The 23,543-nt window shown below is 35.7% G+C and overlaps 1 protein-coding gene across 2 annotated transcripts; it reads left to right on the top strand.

Moving 5' to 3' along the window:
• The first annotated feature begins 1,232 nt into the window (after window positions 1–1,232).
• On the top strand, window positions 1,233–22,276 carry vamp4 (vesicle-associated membrane protein 4). 2 transcript variants are annotated; one of them, XM_051139174.1, is made up of 9 exons: window positions 1,233–1,376; window positions 5,270–5,402; window positions 8,091–8,192; window positions 12,430–12,476; window positions 12,613–12,663; window positions 15,383–15,483; window positions 18,864–18,943; window positions 20,989–21,040; window positions 21,204–22,276. In XM_051139174.1, the coding sequence occupies exons 2-9, from the start codon at window positions 5,400–5,402 to the stop codon at window positions 21,227–21,229; spliced, it is 462 nt and encodes a 153-aa protein (XP_050995131.1). In that variant the 5' UTR covers window positions 1,233–1,376; window positions 5,270–5,399; the 3' UTR covers window positions 21,230–22,276. The 2 variants fall into 2 exon arrangements, with proteins under 2 accessions (XP_050995131.1, XP_050995132.1); XM_051139175.1 differs by lacking the exon at window positions 5,270–5,402.
• Window positions 22,277–23,543: the final 1,267 nt, after the last annotated feature.

The following is a 23,543-nucleotide window of genomic DNA, read 5'->3' as shown; positions in this document are numbered from 1 at the left end:
CAACGTGCAGTAAATGGTAAAACGGTTTGCATTACAAACCAGTGTGCTCATAATTTTGCAAAATCAAGCAGCAAAACAAGCTGTTTATTTGTACGGCTAAAAATAGCTGGACGCTGATGAGACCGGAAGCTAGACCCATAAAATTTACAAATGGCCATGCTCTTACGAGAAAAATAAGGTGGATAGGGAAATAACCAGAAGTATAACAACGTGCAGTAAATGGTAAAACTGTTTGCACTAAAAACCAGTGTTAAGATGGTACATCGCTGGTGAAAAAACCAGCATATGCTGATAGGTATGTTTTGATGCTGGTTTAAGCTGGTCCTTTGCTGGTTTATGCTGGTCCTTAGCTGGTTTATGCTGGTCCTTTGCTGGTTTATGCTGGTCCTTGACCAGCAACATGACCAGCATAAACCAGCAAATGACCAGCATAAACCAGCAAAGGACCAGCTTAAACCAGCAAATGACCAGCATAAACCAGCAAAGGACCAGCTTAAACCAGCTAAGGACCAGTATAAACCAGCAAAGGACCAGCATAAACCAGCAAAGGACCATCTTAAACCAGCTAAGGACCAGCATAAACCAGCAAAGGACCATCTTAAACCAGCAAATGACCAGCATAAACCAGCAAAGGACCAGCTTAAACCAGCTAAGGACCAGCATAAACCAGCAAAGGACCAGCTTAAACCAGCAAATGACCAGCATAAACCAGCAAAGGACCATCTTAAACCAGCAAATGACCAGCATAAACCAGCAAAGGACCAGCTTAAACCAGCTAAGGACCAGCATAAACCAGCAAAGGACCATCTTAAACCAGCTAAGGACCAGCATAAACCAGCAAAGGACCAGCTTAAACCAGCCTCAAAACATACCTACCAGCATATGCTGTTTTTTTCACCAGGAATTTAATACATTAAAATAACATGGAAGACAATTTGCAATATTATCTGCAATAATATCTGTTTTGTACAGCTAAAAATGTTGTTTTTATTAAAAATGTTTGTTTTTTATTAGATGATAATGAATTATTGGTTGAAGGATTAGATTATGATGATTTTAAAATTATTTTTGTTTTTTTATTAAATGATGTTGGTGATTATTTTTATACTATTTGCAGTATTTGATACAGATTTTGTTAGCTTTTATTATTTTTTTTACTAGACGATGTTTTAATATTCTATTAGATGAAGATGGTGATGACGATAATGATGATGTATCTGCAGGAAACTGTATTCGTCCAGCTGTTTTGACTTCCGCTTCAGTGCCGAGCGAGAGACATCATTCAGGACGCATCAGCATCGCATCAGACACAGTCAGCGGGACTATAAACACACAAACGCGGTTCTTCCAAACGGGAATCGAGCAAGATCTCTGAGGTAGACTGGCCGGAGATGTGGCTTTTGTGGCCTGTGTGCGTGTGCTTGTCTGTCTGTGTAGCGGTCAGTGATGTAGCCAGAGGTGTTAGCAGACATGCTAGCTGTCATTCCATCTGTTTTCACTTCAGTGTTGCCATTCCTTCACAAATACTCATGTAAACACGATTGTTTAGTTTCATGCTTTTTGTTTTTCCCAAAACCATGTCTCATCATTTGCTTCGATCTTTTAGGGTCAGTATGTTTACATGGTTGTGTTGACTAGCATGAAGCTCTGTATAGCAGGCGCTGGATCAGCTGTTTTATTAGGAACGAAAACTAGTATATTTAGGAGTCGTTTGGTTAATATTATTAACTGTCATAACTGCTCATATTTACGTTATTGCGCGATCTACACTTGAATCCTGTATACGTCTTGTAAAGTCAGTGTATTTCTAACGAAGTAATTATGTTTTAGTCTCATATTGAATGTTGAGTCAGTTTCAGTTTCATTGTTTCTTCTCTGCTCGGTGATTATGTTAGTGTCATTGGCTTAGACTCACTTGTTCAAACAGTCTTTGATTAAGCCACATTTGTTGATAGAAAGTCAAGAGTGTCTTGTTTTCTGAATGATGTAAGCCTTGGCATATGTCAGTGATCTCTGTGTTTCTTTTAGCCGTCCCGTGACCTGTGTTTCCTAATCGCTTAGAGGTAGTAGTGGAGAGAACACTGGAATGGTGCCTACCTTGTTAGTGTTGTTTGTTAGCTGTCCATTATAAAGCTGTTCCGTAACAGCATGACGCGTGTGAGGGTTTAATCAGTGTGATCACTTGTGAAGTGTGTAAACATTCTGCTATAAGAATGCTCATTGTGGGTTTAGTGGTTTGTATTGGAAACAGCAGGGCCAGATTTCTGCTTGCGTTTTTCTTTACTTTCATCCCAGTCCCAACTCTGTTTCATACACCTGAAAAATGGTGTCCCATCCATCCATCCATCCATCCATCCATCCATCCATCCATCCTTCCAGCCATTTGTCCAATCATTCCACTATTGCACTTTTTTTTTTTAATTTCTGATCGCTTCCATGCTTCCATGAATGGATAGTTCACTCTAAAATGAAAAGACTGTCATTAATTACTCACCCTCACGTCGTTCCAAACCCATAAAATCATTGTTCCTCTTCAGAACACAAATTAAGATATTTTTGATGAAATCCAAGAGCTTTCTGACCCTGCATCAACAGCAACGTCATTACACGTTAAAGGCCCAGAAAGGTAGTAAGGACATCAATAAAATAGTCCATGTGACATCAGTGGCTCCACCTAAATTTTATGAAGCTACGAGAATACTTTTTGTGCACAACGAAACAAAAGTAACAACTTTATTCAACAATTTCTTCTCTCCCCTGTCAGTCTTTGACGCATGTTCACGAGAGTACCATGATGCATACGTGTGGTGCTGCTTTTTTGGTGAACTAACAGTTTAGTTATATTTATTCTGCATAATTCTTCTTACTCGCACCTCCCAATATCTTACAATATCCTGAAATATTTTTTTATATATATATATATATATATATATATATATATATGTGACCCTGGACCACAAAACCAGTCTTAAGTCGCTGGGGTATATTTGTAGCAATAGCCAAAAATACATTGTATGGGTCAAAATTATTGATTTTTGTTTTATGCCAAAAATCATTAGGATATTAAGTAAAGATCATGTTCCATGAAGATATTTTGTAAAATATGTAAATATATCAAAACTGAATTTTTGATTAGTAATATGCATTGCTAAGAACTTCATTTGACAACTTTAAAGGTGATTTTCTCAATATATTGATTTTTTTTGCAGCCTCAGATTCCAGATATTAAAATAGTTGTATCTCGGCCAAATATTGGTCTATTATAGCAAACCATACATCAATGGGAAGCTTATTTATTCAGCTTTCATGTGATTTATAAATCTCAATTTGGACAAATTGACTCTTATGACTGGTTTTGTGGTCCAGGATCACATATATATATATATATATATATATATATATATATATATATATATTGTATTTAATATTTAATACATTGACATTATTTTCTGTAGAACACTTAATGAGAATTTTTGAAAAGTCTTCTTGCAGGTAATTTCTACACTAAAAAATGCTGGGTTAAAAACAACCCAAATTGGGTTATTTGGCAACACAGTGCTGGGTAAATATTGGACAGAACACATGCTGGTATATTTTGACCCAGCTGGTTGGGTTAAATGTTCTTACTCAACATGCTGGGTTGTTAAGTCAACTATTGTTTAAAAATTATTATATTGCTGGTTTAAAATAGGCTGAAAATTAAAAATCACACAGAATTATAGAGGCAACAGCAATATTTAAAAGATAAACATTTATTAATAAGCAAGAACACTCACAGACAAAAATATGACAAATTAAATTTATTTGGGTAAATACAGCATGGTTATAATATTACATACATTTAAACTTGTTTAACAAGGATTTTAGAAATAAAAAATTGTACATTTGAAAGTAGAATTTTAATTTAAGCGTATTCAGCTGTTCTCTGTAATCACTTTTCACTAAAATAGTGCTTCTTGTGCCGGTGTTGGGCTTCTGTTTGCGGGGGGAACCACGGACGTCAGACCGCCGCCTTACGTTTCATTCGTAGCTGAAAGGTGCCATGACTGACTGACTCCATAACCTGCCCATAAACAAACAGTACTGTTATTGGATAGCTTATTTTAACATCCGGTTAAATTAAATTCCATATTATAATAAATAAAATCAATTTATGTTATGCAAGGCAAAAGGCGTTTCCATCACGTGCAGCAAACGACCGCTGCTGACGCATTTAACTTAGCTGACTGACATGTCATCCTTGTATGTTGCGTTGCGTAAATAATATAATTTACAGCACAGTAAAGACTTTATAAATGAAATAAAATGTATACAAACCTTTATTTCACTGAAGAAGTGCACCAAATCAGCAGCATTGAGAACCTCTCTCTAACTCAGCAGCTGGGTTGTTTTGTCAGAGACAGGCTCAACCCAGAAATTGGGTAGAAAAATAACCCAATATTTAATAACCCATTAAAATGATCCAGTAGCTTAGTTACAAAAAACCACCTAGCACCTGGGTAAAAATATTAAAAATAACGCAATAAAATGTCACAACAAGCTAAAAAAAATAACCCAGCATTTTTTAGAGTGCAGAAAAACTACTCAGCACCTGGGTTAAAAAAAAAAAAAAAAATTACAAACAACCCAATAAAATGACCCAGCAAGCTGAACCCAACATTTCGGTTAAAAAAATAACCCAGCATTTACAACAGTAGCTCATATCAGCCACTTCTGTTGAACATAAAAAAAATCATAATAAAAGTGGTGCATATGACACTATATTTCAAATCTTCTGAAGCTGTGCAATGTTTCTTTGTGAGAAACAGACCGAAGTTAATGCCAGTACTCACTGAAAATCTTCCCAGGGGTGCATGAAGATGTCACACTATTCTAACAATCACACATCACACCATTAGTTACATAATACCACTGTTTCTCGAGTGTCCCTGATTGTGACGCACCACGTTTAGATATTGGGAAGCGCAAGTGAAATTTAATAAGAATTGCAGGCACAAAAAGAGTTTGGAGCGACACAAGGTTGGCTAAATGACATTTTTGGTCACGTCTTTAAGACACAATACTATGGCTGACCTACACTTTTAAGCCTAGTTAATTGTTCTTACACAGAAATGAACTTAAGTTAAAGAAGTTAATATATCTGAGTGGTCTCAGTGGATGATGGTTTTTTTTTTTGCTCTTTCTTGGCATTGTTTGTTTACCTTTTCATGCTCTTTCTCTCAAACCCCATGTGTCCTTCTCTTCCCTCCCTCATGTTCCCTGTCCCCAGCCCCTCTTTTCGCCTCTCCTACTTTCTGGAAAAGCTCTGCCGTGCTCCTGGATAAAAGAGAAGCCGTTTTCCAACAGCTCTTCCAGCAAGAGAAGCAGAGAGCAGTCTCAGAGAGAGGACAGTGGACTCAATGGTACTAGACATGGAGATTGGGTTAAGCGTGTTGTCCAGCAGGTGGACGAAGGAACCTTTGTTTTGCCTGTTAAGGAACAGAAAAGATCATATTGCTTAAGAATAGCAAGAATTCACAAATGCATTTTATTTTTTTTAATTGAGGCATATCTATCCAGGATGTCACCTTTTCCATAAATGCACAATTTATCACATATTTTTCACTTAAGTATTGAATGTACTGGAGTAACTAACAAAAACTAGTGAAAATGCAACATTTACCAACAACCCTAATAACATTTTTCAGTAGTGTGACAGTAGCTGTGCTATTTAAATAGTGTAACTTTTCCAGTTCCAACACATTTCCTAATCAGAGTAGTGTGACAACACTGCATCACATTGTGATGTGCTTAGAGTACACTCTTCTAGAATGCCATGGTCCTAAAATGCAAAAATTAGTTCCAGTTCCATTGTCCCAAAGTCACTGGCTATTATAAATGGGTTTTTTAGTGAACAAAAGCTCAAGATATTTTCACTTTTAATTCTACAACATACACTACCAGTCAAAAGTTTTTGAACAGTAAGTTTTATGTTTTTTTAAAGAAGTCTAATTTATTTGATCCAAAGTACAGCAAAAACAGGAATATTTTGAAATATTTTTATTTTTAAAATAACTGTTTTCTATTTGAATATATTTTAAAATGTAATTTATTCCTGTGATTTCAAAGCTGAATTTTTAGCATCATTACTCCAGTCACATAATCCTTCAGAAATCATTCTAATATATTGATTTGCTGCTCAAAAATATTATTATTATGTTGAAAACAGCTGAGTAGAATTTTCAGGTTTTCAAAGTTCAGAAGAACAGCATTTATCAGAAATAGAAATCTTTTGTAACATTATAAATGTCTTTATCATCGCCTTTGATTAATTTTAAAGCCTCTGTGCTAAATAAAAGTATTAATTTCTATAATTTAAAAAAAACTCCAAGCTTTTGAATGGTATAGTGTATAATGTTACGAAAGTTTTTTTTATTCTAGATAAATGCTGATCTTTGGATCTTTTTATTCATGAAAAAATCCTGACAAAGTGTACTCAACTGTTTTAAATATTGAAAATAATAATGATAAAAAAAATGTTAATTGAACAGCAAATCAGCATATTTGAATGATTTCTGAAGGATCATATGACACTGAAGACTGGAGTAATGATGCTGAAAATTTACCTTTGATCACAGGAATAAATTACATTTTAAAATATATTCAAAGCAGTTTTTAATTAATAAAATAATTTCACAATATTACTGTTTTTGCTGTACCTTGGATCAAATAAATGCAGGCTTGGTGAGCAGAAGACATTTTTTTAAAACATTACAGATCTTACTGTTCAAAATTGTTTGACTGGTAGTGTAAAATACATCACTAATTCCTTTTGTGAAATTTAATTTTTTTTTAAATTGTCTTGAAAAAGGTAGTTGCTGGGACTACAGAGGTGCAATGGGACAACGTCATAACTGCGCTCAACAAAACTGATCTACTTCACTTTTTTAGCCACATTATGTTAACGCTCACACTTTTCCAACTTGTAGGTTTTAAATAAAAATGGAAAGAGGAAGCTAAATGGTACGACGTTCAAGTCATGCAACTATGAATCCTATATAGCGTTAAGTTAGGTTTTTACTTCTGTGATTGCGTTTAGGCGTAAAGATTCATAAAAATTGTTCATTTCTGAAGATCTTGTACAAAAACAGGTAAATCATAAACATTTGTTGCTGACAGAGCTTGTATTTTTTCAGTAAATCAAAAGCAAATGAAAAGCAGCCAATGGCTTTTTGTAAAGAAAACAGGGCGATGGTGACTTTTGGGTTGGCCTACAAAATCTGTCATCACTGCAGCACTCTATAGTGTTTTTTTAGAAGTACCTACACAACCTTATGAAGTTTTGTAGCACGTAAGTATTTAATGTCGAATTAAAAATAGAAGTAAATGTAGAATTTGGCATGCTACAATTTCAAAATGACTTCACCTATCACCTGTGCTGGCTATAGTTCTGCACCTTATGCTCAATGTGAAAAAGTCCATTGTTAAAATTTAAGCTTATACATCTGGTATTTTCAAGATGAAAACCTGCTGTGACTTCAAAGCTACATGCAACAGGTTTGTAAAAGAATGACCAAATGGTGTAACCATAAATAACTTTAAAGCAAATACACACTGAGGAACGTTATGACTTTCACATCAAATGCTGGAGCTTGTCTTTAACTGCTCTGTTTGATGTTTGCAAGCAGCACATTACAATCGGTGTGACTGGATTGATCACCATGACCAAACAAGCTAAATATAATGGGGTGGTCTCTCCCCTAATCTGAATTATGACTGGATTTAGTTAAAAGTAGTGCAGCTTTTATGGCCTAAAGTTCAGTCTAATGAACCGACTAACAGACAGTGCTCAGATATGCGGTCACTATAGTTGAGCTTTCTCTTAAGTCACAGTCTGGTCTAAGTTAGCACTTAAAGAACAGATAGTTCCAGCATTAAAATCTGTTTGGATCACTTAGCTGCTAAACCTACAGTTGAATTCTGTAATGATTTACAGATTGCTGTGGTGCGTAGCAAAAATCAACCCATCCTAATTTTGAGCTAATTAACTATTTTGCTTAACTTAAAATATTCCAGTCAATCACTGCTGTGTTTTCTGTGTTTACCTGCAGAGGGAGCCAGAGAGGGAGGAGCAGCTCGATCCCAGCATGCCCCCTAAATTTAAACGGCATCTGAATGATGATGAGGTCACCGGTTCCATTCGCAGTGAGCGGGTAAGTCACTGAGACAACAGTGAGTCAGTTCTTACCATATAGATTCTGGAGGTGATGACAACATGGAGATGAGACGTCTAAATATACTCTTAGCTGACTAGAGCCGGACTTGCATGTTTCTGCACTTTACAATCCCATTGTGCCCAATGATCTGTTTATGTTGTTTACAGAAAGAGTAATCAACTGGCTCTTGATGTTCCTCTGTGTCTGCAGAAATCTTCTTATATAACAGCCCATCTAAAACAGCAGTGTTCTTGATGTTGCAAACAATCACACACCACATTGCAACTCCTGTGTTGTAACCCTTCAAAGAGCTATTTGTTCTTAACAATGACAAGCAGTTACCACATGTCATAATGGCAGTGGATAAACTGAAGTGGAAAATAAATTAAACAGATGGAGAGAAAAATACACAGAAAAACTTAAAACATGATTTTTCAGAAATAAACAAGCATAATATGTAAACTAGATCTTTTAAGTTTTGGCCCATGTGTAAGTCATTGCTGCAACGCTGCGGTTTTGAAGGTTCTCCTTCATTGATTTTCTTTGGCTTTTACTGGCTTTTACTGGTTTTACTGTCCTTTGGGTAAAATCATTTTAGATGTTTTTTTTTTTTTTTCCCAAGAAATTGATTGTTCTGCTTAGCAAGAATGCATTCAGTTGATCAAAAGTGACAGTAAATACATTTATAATGTTAATTAAAAAAAATAAATAAATCAAAATAAATGCTGTTCTTTTGAACTTCCAATTCATCAAAGAATCCTGAAAAAAAGTATTAAGGTTTCCACAAAAATATTAAGAATTACAACTCTTTTTAACATTGGTATCAATAAGAAATGTTTCTTGAGTAGCAAATTAGATTCTGAAGGATTGTGTGCCACTGAAGACTGGAGTAATGATGCTAAAAATTCAGCTTTACCATCACAGGAATAAATTACATTTTAGAGTATATTTAAATAGAAAATAGTTCATTTAATTGCAATAATATTTCACAATATTACTGTTTTTTGATCAAATAAATGCAGCCTTGGTGAGCATACGATACTTCTTTAAAAAAAAAAGTTAAAAGATTACTCCACTTCCAGAATAAATATTTTCTGATAATTTACTCACCCCCATGTCATCCAAGTTGTTCATGTCTTTCTTTCTTCAGTTGCAAAGAAATTAAGTTTTTTGAGGAAAACATTTCAGAATTTTTCTCCATATAGTGAACTTCAATGGTGCTTAACGGATTGAAGGGTAAAAATGCAGTTTCAGTGACGCTCCAAAGGGCTCTACACGATCCCAGCTGAGGAGTAAGGGTCTTATCTAGTGAAACGATCGGTTATTTTAAAAAAAAAAAAAAAGAAATTACAATTTATATACTTTTTAACCTCAAATGCTAGTCTTGTCTAGCTCTGCGATGTGCATCCGTACTCTGTGCATTCCGGTTCAATACAGTTAGGGTATGTTGAAAGACTCCTATCTCATTTTCTCCTCCAACTTCAAAATTGTCCTGCATTGCTGCTGAAGTATCAACCCAATGTTTACAAAGTGAGCGTGCAAAAGAAGATCAAACGCCCTATACAAAAAAGGTAAAACGGCGATGTTGGATGATTTTGAAGTTGGAGGAGAAAACGAGATATTTTTTTTACATTTTCAGGGAGTTTTTCGACACCCTAACTGTCTTAAACCGGAGTGCACAAAGTAAGAGCTAAACAAGATGAGCATTTGTGGTTAAAAAGTGTATAAATATTTATTTAAGACAAAGACCTATTGTTTTGCTAGATAAGATCCTTATTCCTAGGCTGGGATCACATAGAGCCCTTTGATGCTGCATTAAAGGGGTCATCGGATGCCAATTTTCCATAAGTTGATATGATTCTTTAGGGTCTTAATGAAAAGTCTATAATATACTTTGATTAAAAATTCTCAGTGGTTGTGTAAAAAACACCCTTTTTACCTTGTCAAAATGAGCTCTGCAAAAATCATCCCATTCTGAGGGATTGTTCCTTTAAATGCAAATAAGCTCTGCTCACCCCGCCCCTCTCTTCTCTCTGTGGAGTGACGAGCTGCTCAGAGAGCTCGTTTACTTTAGTCGTATTTAGTGCGTTTAGCCACGAAACATTATTAGGAAGGGTGATTACAGAAATTCATAAAAAAAACCCTTATACTCACTTCTGCTGTAGATGAAGCTGGATCACGAATGGTTTGCGCGAACACAGACGCATTTATGTAGATCGGGAGGCCTTCACAAAAAATGTAATCCACTGCATCTTCAGCGGCTCAGATGTAGCGAGTAAATGACGACCACAGAACACCTCAATCGCTCAATCTGAGATATTCTTGTCTAACTTACATCCCTGCTCCGGCATCAAAACAATGGAGGTCGGACTGTTACAGCTGATCTGAGGTAAGACGCACATGTCAATCAACTCTCGTGGGAGCGGCCTCTGTGGGTGTGATGCCACATCGACAGACATCTGAGAACGGCTAGATTTAAAAAAGGGAATATTATTTTTACAAATTAATTAAAAACCACTGCATGAATTTTTATCATTATAGGGTAGATGTGTACATACACTGTTAACACACATTAATGTTAACAAAACAACATGTAAAAGTAAACTTAGCATCCGATGACCCCTTTAAACCTGCATGTTTTAAACTCCTATGGAGAAAAATCCTGGAATGTTGTCCTCAAAAAACAAAAAAGAAAATTTAAATTCTAGTAGTGGAGTAATCATTTAATAATAGTAGTGTAAATCAAATTGCCATAGCACGCGCCACTAACAATAAATCTATATTTGAATAACAAAATCAGGCAGTGAATAATAATAAAATAACAGGAAAGTCAATTTGAAAGTGAAGACTAATGTCATGATGTAACAGGCATTAGCTCACGTAGGGGGTAATAAACTAGCAGAGCCCTTCTCAAGAACCTGTCAGTACATATTTCATAATTGACATTCAATGACTCTATCTTCTGCCAGTCCTAGAAAGTCATTAAAAACCCTGCCAGACCTTACAGTCAAAGGCTGGATCAATGACGGAGTATGATAACCTGTTGTATTTCGCTTGGCTATAATGTTTGCCTGATGTAAGTTTGGGAGAATCCGTTGGATGGTTCCAGTCCAAAAAAAGTCTCTTCTAATTTGCCTCACATCAGAGCTTGAATTCAGCAGCAGTGAGAGAACTAGAATGTGTAATAGATTGATGATGAATGTGGCTTTCCATGTGCCGGTTATATAATACTGTTGACCGTGACCCAAGGAAAGACCTGGTTCTTGTGTTTAAATATCCCCTAGTAAGAGGCCAATTGGAAATGAGCAGTTGCAGGGTTACTTGAAGTCACAACATTAAAATCTGAAGTCAGGAACTTGTTACCTGTATACTGAATTACTTAATTAATTTTCCAAAAACCCAACAGATGTCAAGTACTAAAACAGCAGCATATAAACCACCAGACTTTGCATCTGAGACTGGTAAGTCTCATGATTACCTTCAAAATGAAATGGAAAATGTTCATCGTATTTCAGTTCTAGTTGTTCTCCTAAAAGATCAAGCGATTGCTTTTTTTTTTTTACCATATTGTATGGGTAGAAAAAAAATGTCAGTGTATGTCACAAATCACTCTCTGCAGTTAGTTTTGTAATGAATATGACTGAATCTAGCTGTTATGGACTGATTTACCATCATACACAAACATCATCATTAACATTAGCATTGAATTGTCAAGATGCAGATTTAGAGGAGTGTCACTGGACTGGTTACAGTTATGGAGAGTTATATAACCTTAGTTATCGAGATGTTGAAATGATCAAGTGAGGTATTTGTTAAATGTGATAAATCATGGGTGTTACAAGAAAACTAATGGAAGGTCAGCTAGATGCCTTCTGGTCTGTGATTCATTGCTTACTAGATTGGATGGCACAAATGCAGACCAAATGGAGTTCATATCTTTTGTGCATCAGCAGTGTCTCCTTGTGGAAGCTTGTGTTCTGAATGGGTTTATCTCCAGGTGAATTCCGTTCTGGGAATACTGCGTCACATGCTGTACCCACATTGTGCCCTTCAAAGTGTTCTGTTGTCCTTCATGTCTGGCAGACGACTGTATACTTCACAATAAGATCTTTATGAGTCTCGGTCTGGTCACTCTTATGTCAAACACCTGGTCTCAGTAAAGACGGAATTTTAGATTAAACCCAGCCTGCACCGGTTCTGACCACCCTGACAACCTCATCTTCTTAACTTGCAGAGGAACCTTCTAGAGGAAGACTCGGATGAAGAGGAGGACTTTTTCCTGTAAGTCTGTAGTTTGCATAAACATCATCGACAAATAAACTGACCTTTAACCGTTCATTTTTGTTTGCACACAGCTTTCCTAGCAAAGCTGTTTATGACAGTTTGTTTGGTTACTAAAGTGTTTTTTTTTTTGCAGGAGAGGACCAACAGGACCAAGATTTGGAGGCCAAAATGACAAAATTAGACAGTACGTATTAGTTTGTAAGACAAATTTTTTCAGCTGGCAAATTTTTTAGCTATGTATTTTTATATTTGATAGAGTTTTCTTTACCCCCTTTTTTTTTTTTTTTTTTCCAAAAGTAATTGTTTTTATTTACAGAAAGAAACATTGTAACAAGCTGGCAATTATAGTTATATAGGTATTATGTAACTTTATAAATTCATAAACACACTATTGATGAAAAATAATGGACATACAATGTAAAACAATTCTGGTGGGGTGAAAAGTTCGAACACATTCTTACTGATGCTTCCAAGACTAACACAATCTACAGTCGTCAGTGTTGTAGTCAAAACCAGTTCATTTGAGTTTGAGTCAAGGCAGAGACCAGAAGTTGGTTGAGTCCGAGTCAAGGCAGAGAGTAGAAGAGCATCGAGTCTGAGTCAAGACTGAGACTAGAAGAGGGCTGAGTCTGAATCAAGACATAGACCAGAAAAGGGTCGAGTCTGAATCAAGACCAGGACCAGAAGAAGGTTGAGTCTGAATAAAGACAGATAATAGAAGAGGGTCAAGTCTGAATCAAGAAAAAGACCAGAAGAGGGTTGACTCTGAACCAAGACAGAGTTGAGTCCAAATTAAGACTGGGGCCAGAAGAGGGTTGAGTCTGAATCAAGGCTGGGACCAGAAGAGGGTGGAGTCCAAATTAAGACTGGGACAAGAAGAGGGTTGACTCTGAGTCAAGACAGACCAGAAGATGGTCAAATCCAAATCAAGACTGGAACCAGAAGACCAGAAGATGGTCAAATCCAAATCAAGACTGGAACCAGAAGAGGGTAGAGTCTGAATCAAGACTGAGACCAGAAGAGGGTTGAGTCTGAATCAAGACTGAGACCAGAAGAGGGTCGAGTCTGAATCAAGGTTGGGACCAGTAGAGGGTCGAGTCTGAATCAAGACCGAATCCAGAAGAGGGTCGAGTCCAAATTAAGACTGAGACTAGAAGAGGGTCTAGTCCAAATAAGATCGGTACCAGAAGAGGGTTGAGTCTGAATCAAGGCTGGAACCAGTAGAGGGCCAAGTCTGAATCAAGACAGAGACCAGAAAAGGGTTGAGTCCAAATCAAGCCCGAAACCAGAAGAGGGTTGAGCCTGAATCAAGATTGTGACGAGAAGAGGGTCTAATGAGTCTGATGGTTGAGCAAGTTGGTTAAGTTCGAATCAAGACTGAGACCTGCAGAGTGTTGAGTCCAGGTCAAGACCGAGACGAGTAGAGGGTTGAGTCTAAATCAAGAATAAGACTATGAAAATATGGTCTTGTGCATGGACTAAAGGACCAAGAAAATATGATCTTAGATTTGAGGTTGAGGACCAAGACCGAAGCAGTGCAAATATTGTTTTGAACTCAACTGTGACTTGAAAGAGTTGTCTTGACCACAACAAAAAGTGCCCACTGCCAAGTGTCCATAATATTCTCCTTGCTAAATACAGCCGTGTTATCTGTGGAATTTTTTTTAGACCTTATTATCATTTGCAAGGTAATATCTGCAAATCTGATACCTTTGAAAAGCAATAGCTTTCAACAAGCTGCACAGTTATCATCTTAAGGTTAGGGGTTATTTTCAAAATTGAACAATTACGATTTTCCAAATACTAGGATGGGCTCAGTTTAGAAATGTGGAAAGGGATCATTTCCATTGGCACTGTGTTGTGGAAATCACACTTATTGACTGCGCAGGCACTGCCCATGCCGTTGTGTCTTGCAGAGTTTATGTAACTCCTTTTAATGACATCTGTGAAAACACCCACCCACAAACATACCTCCCGTCCGAAAAGAAGGGAACCACTGTAACCATCTGGGTTTCTATGACACAACATAATATTTGCAGGCAAAAGTAAACAGCTACTCCCAATATTCAAAAATCTTCATACTGACGTAACTGTAGTAGCCAGACTGTGAGCTTTTCTTTGTTCTTTGTTATGAAATTTGGTACATACTAATACGCTGCAGTAATTCTCCCAAAGGAAACCCAGCAGAGCTTCACCCTGTGCAGGCAGCCACATGACACCAGGTTTACATAACCATGCGCCGCACAACAAAGTAACACATAAAACAATGGAATTTAATAGGGAAACCTTGAAGAGGGAAATTTTCCTGATGTTTTTTCATGCCTTTCCATGGAAGTCTTGAATTCTTGCAGTTACCTCATTTGTACCTGTGGGGTTTTGAAGTTCAAGCCACACATGGCAGGTACCCGCACAGGTGCGAGAGATGTGCAAGCGTTTTGCACGATTGGTCATTTGGCATTTGGCAGATCATGGTGTGTTGTACCAGGCGGGCGTCCAAGCGCAGAAGCAAGAGTCAAAACATCCTGTTCTCAGTTCTCATTCACAGGGTAACCTGCGTCTCGAAGTCATGCCAAACTCTTGTGCCAGGTGTATGAGAGCAGCTAAATACCTCACAAGCTATTTAGTGCGTCCTTTGCATGTCACGTTTGTGAGATCAAATAGTTCAAACTATTTGGATGTGTCTAGACCACGTCTAGCAAAACGTTCTCACCTCCTCTCGACATTGCAGGGTCAACAGATCGTAGTCATAATGATATCTTGTTTAATCCCGAGCGGTTCCCTTCAAAATATTAGAATCACAGACTCAGACATGTGCTCCTAAGCTGTAAAAATGTTTTGCTGAATCAATGGAAACACCAGATTGTTCCTCTCATGTTGTCTTCTCTGTCTCGATGGCCCATTAGAGTGCAGTCTCAAGTTGATGAGGTCATTGACGTCATGCAGGAGAACATCTCCAAAGTGATCGAACGTGGGGAACGGCTGGATGAGCTACAGGATAAATCTGGTAAGATAGAGATCACTATGCATCCTTGGTTGGATTCGTAAGAATCAAGACAAAAGTGTTTCATGAAACATTACAGTTTTGAACAGCAGATCTTGTGCAATTAAAAAACCTGATCAAGTTCCTTCTTGATCTGGGTGGAAATATGTAATGGTTTATTAGCTCCCCAGATACTGCAGTTCAGTTTAGTGCATTGCAAATCATCCTCTGATTCTTCTAAAGCATATGTGAATCATTTCAGGGGCAGCGCTTATGAATAGATTGGAAAGCCATGTGTAAACAAACTATTATTCTAAATTAATCATATTCAGTAGCTCACTACTCTCAATCCAGAGAACTGTGGGAAAGTATTTTGAATTCCAATCCCATATGAATAAACTCTTCCGTTTCATATTTCATCATACCTGAACCTCTAGTGAGTCGTGTACCATTTCTGTTATACCATTTGTGAACCGCCTTGGGACATATCGCCAGGATAGTGGGTAAAATGTCCCATATCCCACTCAACAGTGTGGTATTTTTCTCATTTCAGGCCCAGATGTGAGAAATAAATCACCTGTGTGCAAAAGATGTTTGCAGATGATTTTGTTCAGACTGATCTGAGATTAGTAACTAGTCTCGTAACAGTATTTAGTGGAGACAAATGAACTAAAACAGGTTTAGACACAGCGTCCCTCTGACAAAGTCACATGTCTAGTCTTGTTTTTGTACTTTTTAAGACCTGCATGGTGATGGCGAGGCTGGGTAACAGGAGTTGTGAAGTCTGAGGAGATCTTGTAGTTTTGCATTGATTCGATTTTAAAGAGGAAAATAAAAGAGATGACGTGTGTAATTTCTCACCTCAAGTGTTATAATGGTTTCCACTGGTTGAGCCAGTGTGACTGTTTTAAGCTGCTCGGATGCTCAAATAACTTAATGCACACATAATATTACATAATATGAAATTATGCTGTGATAGTAGTGCCAGTGTTCCCGAATGCATTAAATTCAGTGGAATGAAGTGTCAAGTCATTCGTTTAAATAAAGATTAGAAAATTAAATATAAACATTAGATGAAAAAATTACATGAAAGATGAAGAAAAAAACCTTGAAGACATACAGTTGAAGTCTAACATTTACATACACCTTGCAGAATCTGCAAAATGTTAATTATTTGAGCAAAATAACAGGGATAATACAAAATGCACGTTTTTTTTTTTTTTTTTTTTTTTTTGTACCGACTGAGTAAGATATTTCACATAAAAGACATTTACATATACACTGCCCTCCAAAAGTTTGGAAAAACCCTTTGCAAAGTGTGGTTTTGGATGATATCAGCATAAATCCTTATCATTTTTTTGGTGCAAATACATTAAAGTAACTTGACATTATCATTGAAGACCAGCAATAATAATTTTCATTTTGATTACATAATAATGGCAATATATACATGTCAAAGTCCAGCTGTGATGCCTGGTTACTGGTTTGAACTTGGCCCAGGTTTTTAAAAGATTTTTGGGTCAGCACACCTTAATAGCTTCAACAATTGATTGCCAATTAAGTTTAGAATACAATGAATTTAGGCCCAGATTGTGCAGAGCTGCAATAGCTGCTAATGGTGGATATTTTGAATTGAAAATTTGATTCATTTTTTTCTATGTATAAACTGTTTATGTAATAAATATGTTTTTGTAGTTTGTGTTGTCCCTTATCAGTGCAAAATTATCACAAATTAATAAGGATTAATGCCAATATTGTCCAAAACCCCACTTTTCTAGGGATTTTCCAAACTTTTGGAGGGCAGTGTAGTTCACAAGAGAAAATAATGTTTGAATTTATAAAAAAAAATACCCGTTTAAAAGTTTACATTCACTTGATTCTTAATACTTTTGTTGTTAGCTGGGGGGTGAAAACTTTTAGAATTTCAGGGTAAATTTAACTTTTGTCTTCTGGGAAACATGTAAGTATCTTCTGTAGATTCTGAAGGGCAGTACTAAATTAAAAAAATACGATATTAAAGCAAAATAAGAAAAATATACACATCTTCATCCTGTTCAAAAGTTTTCACCCCTGGGTCTTAATGCATCATTTTTCCTTCTGGAGCGTCAGTGAGCGCTTGAACCTTCTCTAATAGTTGCATATGAGTCCCTCAGTTGTCCTCAGTGTGAAAAGATGGATCTCAAAATCATACAGTCATAGTTGGAAAGGGTTCAAATACACAAAAATGCTGAAACACCAAAGAATTGTGGGACCTGAAGGATTTTTCTGAAGAACAGCAGGCAGTTTAACTGTTCAGGATGAACAAGGGACTCATGAACAACTATCACTAAACAAAAAAACACAGCTGTGGATCAATTAGGTAACAACACCGTATTAAGAATCAAGTGTATGTAAACTTTTGAACAGGGTCATTTTTATAGATTCAACTATTATTTTCTCTTGTGGACTATATGTAAATGTTTTTTTATGTGAAATGTCTTATTCAGGTCAGTACTAAAACAAAACAAAACAAAAAAAAAAAAAAAAAAAATAAAAAATAAATATATATATATATATATATATATATATACATATATATACATACATATACATACATATATATACATACATATATATATATATATATATATATATATATATATACATACATACATACATACATATATATATATATATATATATATATATATATATATATATATATATATATATATATATATATATATATAACAAATAAGCTTGAAGTGTAAAACAAACAAAATAATGCTAATAGAAAAATATTAATTAATCTTATAACAGTATATACATTATACTAAAATAAAACCAGACTGGCATCAAACTGGAAAAGAAATCCCTGTTTGCTGCTGACCTTTTTGTTACAGTTGTTACATACTGTATCATTACATATCAGTCTGAAAATCAAAGCCGGACTGTTCTGAGCTCAACTACATTTTCTTTGTTTACTACAGTTAACGTCAGTTGGCTTCCTAGCAGAAATTGCAACGCATTGTTTGCAAATAGAGAACAAGTAGCTTTATAGTGCATCATCTGGAAGACATTGTCACTCATTGAGGGGAATGTTTTCCATATGTTGTCTGCAATACTGTCTTTGTGTCTTTCTGGCAGTACACATATTCATCCTCTGTAGTATTGTTGAATGGCAGCTGGTGTGAGCTCAGCTATTGATTCTTGTTCTTGCACTAATGAGGCTGGATGCATTTTAGTTGGTCCCACATGTTGCAGTGCTCTTAACATCCCAAAACAGCATTATGAAAGTAAATAAGCATCTCCTGGAGACAAATCTAATCTGTATAAAACAGTCACAGTTGTTAAGGAGTGTATATAGTTATATAATAATTAACTTGCATGGAAGTCAACCTCCTGTTTTGCCAAATATCTTTCAGAAAGCCTATCGGACAATGCATCGGCGTTCAGCAGTAGAGCCAAGCAGCTGCACAGAAGGATGTGGTGGAGAGACATGAAGGTGAGCCTCTATCCTAAAGGGCCTTTGTTGTTAATGTTGTTGTGTAAATTCACTCTATGGGTTCAGAAACTTACTGTTAGGGCTAAAGGTACAATAATTGACTTGACAATAAATGGCAAGTCTAATGTTTCAGCTTGTTGACTTGACATGGTCAGATTCAAATGTTCAAATGTACAATATAATAATTATTGTTACAGCTGTTAATCCATATTAAGTGTTTATGGGATCACATCAGTGTAAGAACCTTTCAGAATCTGTATTGAATGAAAGCCAGTTTCCGCCACTGAATAAAAAATAAAAAAGGTAATTGCGAGTTTTTATCTCACAATTCTTTGTATAAACTAACGATTGCGAGTTATACCTTTTTTCTCAGAATTGCAAGTTTATATCTCGCAATTGACTTTTTTTCTCCAAATTGAGTTTATATCTCACAATTGTTACTTTTCCTCAGATTGTTTTTTTTTAGAATTGCGACTTTACATTTCGCAATTGATTTTTTTCTTTTCTTAGAGTTGTGAGTTTAGTTTATATCCTGCATATGTGACTTTTTTTTCCTAAAAATTGCGGGTTTATTTCTTGCAATTGTGACCTTTCTCAGAATTGCAGGTATTTATCTCGAAATTGACTTCCTTAGATTGCGAAATTTTGCAGTTGTGACTTTTGTCCTCAGATTTTTTTTCTCAGAATTGCGAGTTTAAATCTTGCAATTGTGAATTTTTTTTCTCTGATTTGCAAGTTTATATCTCATTATTGTGGATTTTCTCACAATTGTTTATATTTCACAATGTACTTTTTTCTCAGAATTGCAAGTTTATATTTTACAATTGTCACTTTCTCTCAAAATTGTGAAAAAAATGTATTTTTCTTAGAATTGCAAGTTTAGTTTATATCTTGCCATTGACTTTTTTCATAATTGCAAGTTTATATCTCGCAATTGTGACTTTTGTCCTCAGATGTTTTTCTCAGAATTGCGAGTTTAAATCTTGCAATTGACTTTTTTTTCTCATAATTGTTTATATCTCGCAATTATGACTTTATTCTCAGAATTGCAGGTTTCTGTCTCAAAATTGACTTTTCCTCAGATTTTTTTCCCACGAATTGCGAGTTTATATTTCGCAATTGTGACTTGTGTCCTCCGATTTTTTTTTTTTTTTTCTCAGAATTGCGAGTTTAAATCTTGCAATTGCGAATTTTTTTTCCTAAGGATTGTTTATATCTCACAATTGACTCTTTTTTTCTCAGAATTGCTAGTTTATATTTCGCAATTGTGACTTTCTCTCAAAATTGCAAAAAAATGTATTTTTCTTAGAATTGCGAGTTTAGTTTATATCTTGCAATTGTGACTTTTCTTTTTCAGAATTGCAAGTTTATATCTCGTTATTGTGACTTTTCTCACAATTGAGTTTATATTTCGTTTAGTTTATATCTCGCAATTATTACTTTTTTCTCAGAATTGTGAGTTTATATCTCGTTTTTGTGGCTTTTCTCACAATTGAGTTTATATTTCGCAATTGTGACTTTTTCTCTCAAAATTGTGAAAAAAATATTTTTCTTAGAATTGCAAGTTTAGTTTATATATTGCAATTGTGACTTTTTTTTCAGAATTGCGAGTTTATATCTCACAACTGTGACTTTATTCTCAGAATTGTGAGTTTATACCTCACAGTTCTGACTTTATTACACAACTGGACAAGATTGTGAGATATAAACTCCCAATCACTTTTTCCCCCGTCAGAATTCGACTTTATTAATTGCAATTGTGAGTTTATATCTCACAATTCTGAAAAAAAAGTCAGATGTTAAAAAAATGTTAATTGTTATGTCTTTCAAAACATATTTTACCTAAAGTAAACGCACCCCCCCCCTCCAATCTCATACATTTTATATGATTTTTAAACAAGACTGTGTGATTTCCGACAAAACATGTTCATCTATCAATGTTATATAATAGGATATAAAATAAAATATATTTACTTAAATTATACACTGGAGTCTAATTTTTCCCAAAGGTGTGCACATATATAATTGTTCTCTTCTATCCCTAGATGAAAATGATTGTCGCATTGGTGGTTGTCATCCTTCTCCTCATCATAATTGGTAAGTCCACTCAGAAACATTTCTTGATGCAAGCACGCGCTTATAATAAAATTACCCATACAAAGGGTAGAATTTAGAACGTGCTGTGTAAATGATTTGTTTCATGCTGAGGCTGAGGAGCTTATGACTTTCTCCTGATTCTACATCCCTCCGTTTTTTGCAGTTCCTGTGATCTTGCGGTATCGCTAGTGTCTGGCCGGGAGGTTAGAGGCACAATATACTCTTCCTCCCTCCTTCCCCTCATCTTTCTGCTGTCATTCCTCCGTACCAGAGGGGGCGCTGCACAGGGTTGGGCTGCCCACTGTATTTGCCTATTTTGGCAGGGTCTGGAAACAACAAACAGGGGCAGAGTTTAATTTGTGCGTCTATATTTCAAGCTCTCAAAACGAAGGCACAACACTGGTGCAGACCAATCTCTTGTATGCGCACAAACACAATGGTTATTTTGTTGTATATGCATTCAGTAAGACTAACGAAAATTAAAGATTTACTATACACAGCGAAACATGGAGAAAAAAATTAGCCCTGCTTTCTGGTGGTATTTCGATGTCCTCTTTATAGTTAATTAGACATTAGAGCCGTTCTGCTTACACCATGACACACGTTTAACAATTAAACTGGATCCATTTCCCGCATAGGTAGGTCGATGAAATACTGTCTTCTCAGGTGGGTGGGGACAAACAGGAAACCTGATGATGTCACGCTGCACCATGGCTACGATGTCATCGTCTGTTTGTATAACTCCTGTAAGTTTTAACATTGGGTATAATTCAAGTTAGGCAACAAGTAATGTTACTTAATATTTGCTGCTATTACCTGCTGTAATGTTTTTTGCATATTTGGCAACGAAGTTTTAATTGACTGTGGTTAATTGTGTTGAGTTGGTTATTTTGATATGAACGAATTATTTTCAGCTTTTTTAACAGTTTATCATGCTTGTAAAATGGTTTATGTAAAAATTGTAGTTATCCTCACTGGTGTAATTTTAACAGCTTGTTATTGGTCAGTAATGTAATAGTTGTGTGATGATAATTTGGTTGACTGTTGCTGAAGGTCACTTGAACACACCTCTGTATATTTGGTTTAATCCATATTATTTTACTGTTTTTTTTTTTTTTTTTTTGTTTTTTTTTGGTTATATTTATTTGTAAATATCTATTCCCCATGTAAGTCAACAATGGCTTTCCATTGGGAGACTGTGAAATAATCTTGCATTTAAAATAAAGTGATTTTAAAGGGCATCTGAGCTGATTCGTTGTGTTGGAATTGAGGCGTCTTCAATTCAGACGTGATATGACAGGATTACAGCGAGAAGCAATATATCAAACAATACAGGTCTTCACAATAACAAAACACTGCCATTCAGAACATTTTCTCTGGGCTTGTTCACACAGAACACATAAAACACTGACAAGTTTGACTGTTGTGTCTCACTTTTGCAGTGTTCACTGTTCACCAGCATTACCAAAGTTACAAAAATTCCAATTTTTATCCACCTTTTTCTTCCCGTAAGCACGTGCGCAGCCATTTGTAAATTATATGGGTCTGGCTTCCTGTCTCATTCGTGTCCAGCTACTTTTAGCTGTACAAAACAGCTTGTTTTGCTGCTTGATATTGCAAATAGGTGTGACTTACCATGTTGTTTTAATATATTATCTTAATTATGTACACACTGGTTTGTAGTGCAAACAGTTTTACCATTTACTGCATGTTGTTATTCTTCTCGTTATTTCCCTATAGCGGATAATGAACCGGAACTCTCACGTTAGTATTTTGGAACCATGAAATAAAATTTCCTGGAATGTTGCATGGTGGTTATTATTAAATAACCTACAAATAACTTAGAGAGAACGTTCACTAATAGTATTCTCAGGTTATTTTTATAACCCTTAAATCTTTCCAATGAAAACGTTGCAAATGTTTTTTGTTTTTTTTTGAAAAATTATTATTTTTGAGGAAAACATCTCAGGATCTTTCTCAATATAATGGACTGATATGGTGCCCCGAGTTTGAACTTCCAAAATGCAGTTTGAATGTGGCTTCAAACGATCCCAAATGCGGTTGTAAACAATCCCAGCAGAGGAAGAAGGGTCTTATCTAGCAAAACAATTGGTTATTTTCATAAAAAAAAAAAAATACAATTTATATACTTTTTAATCTCAAATGCTGATATTGTAACTTAATTTAAATATTTCAAAATCATCCTACATCGCTGCAGAAGTACCGATCCAGTCTTTGCAAAGTGAACATGCAAAGAAGATCAAACACCCTTAACAAAAAAGGTAAAACAGTGATATAGGACGATTTCGAAGTTGAGGGAGAACATGAGATGGGAGTTTTTCGACATACCCTAACTGTCATGAACCGGAAAAAAACGAGTTTAGGCAGAGCAAGACAAGACGAGCGTTTGACATTAAAAAGTATATAAATTGTATTATTTTTATGAAAATAATTGATTGATTCGCAAGATCGTTTACAACTGCACTTGGGATCGTTTGAAGCC

The sequence above is a fragment of the Labeo rohita genome, chromosome 20 (assembly GCF_022985175.1).
Source record: "Labeo rohita strain BAU-BD-2019 chromosome 20, IGBB_LRoh.1.0, whole genome shotgun sequence".
In the NCBI taxonomy this organism is placed as follows: Eukaryota; Metazoa; Chordata; class Actinopteri; order Cypriniformes; family Cyprinidae; genus Labeo; species Labeo rohita.
This window is presented reverse-complemented; position numbering and strand designations above follow the sequence as displayed.

Bases quoted from the DNA above. Each gene is read 5' to 3' on its own strand.
- vamp4 (XM_051139174.1), top strand. The intron at 8,193-12,429 runs GTAAGTCACTGA...CTTAACTTGCAG, and splicing joins GTTCCATTCGCAGTGAGCGG to AGGAACCTTCTAGAGGAAGA. The intron at 12,477-12,612 runs GTAAGTCTGTAG...TTTTTTTTGCAG, and splicing joins GAAGAGGAGGACTTTTTCCT to GAGAGGACCAACAGGACCAA.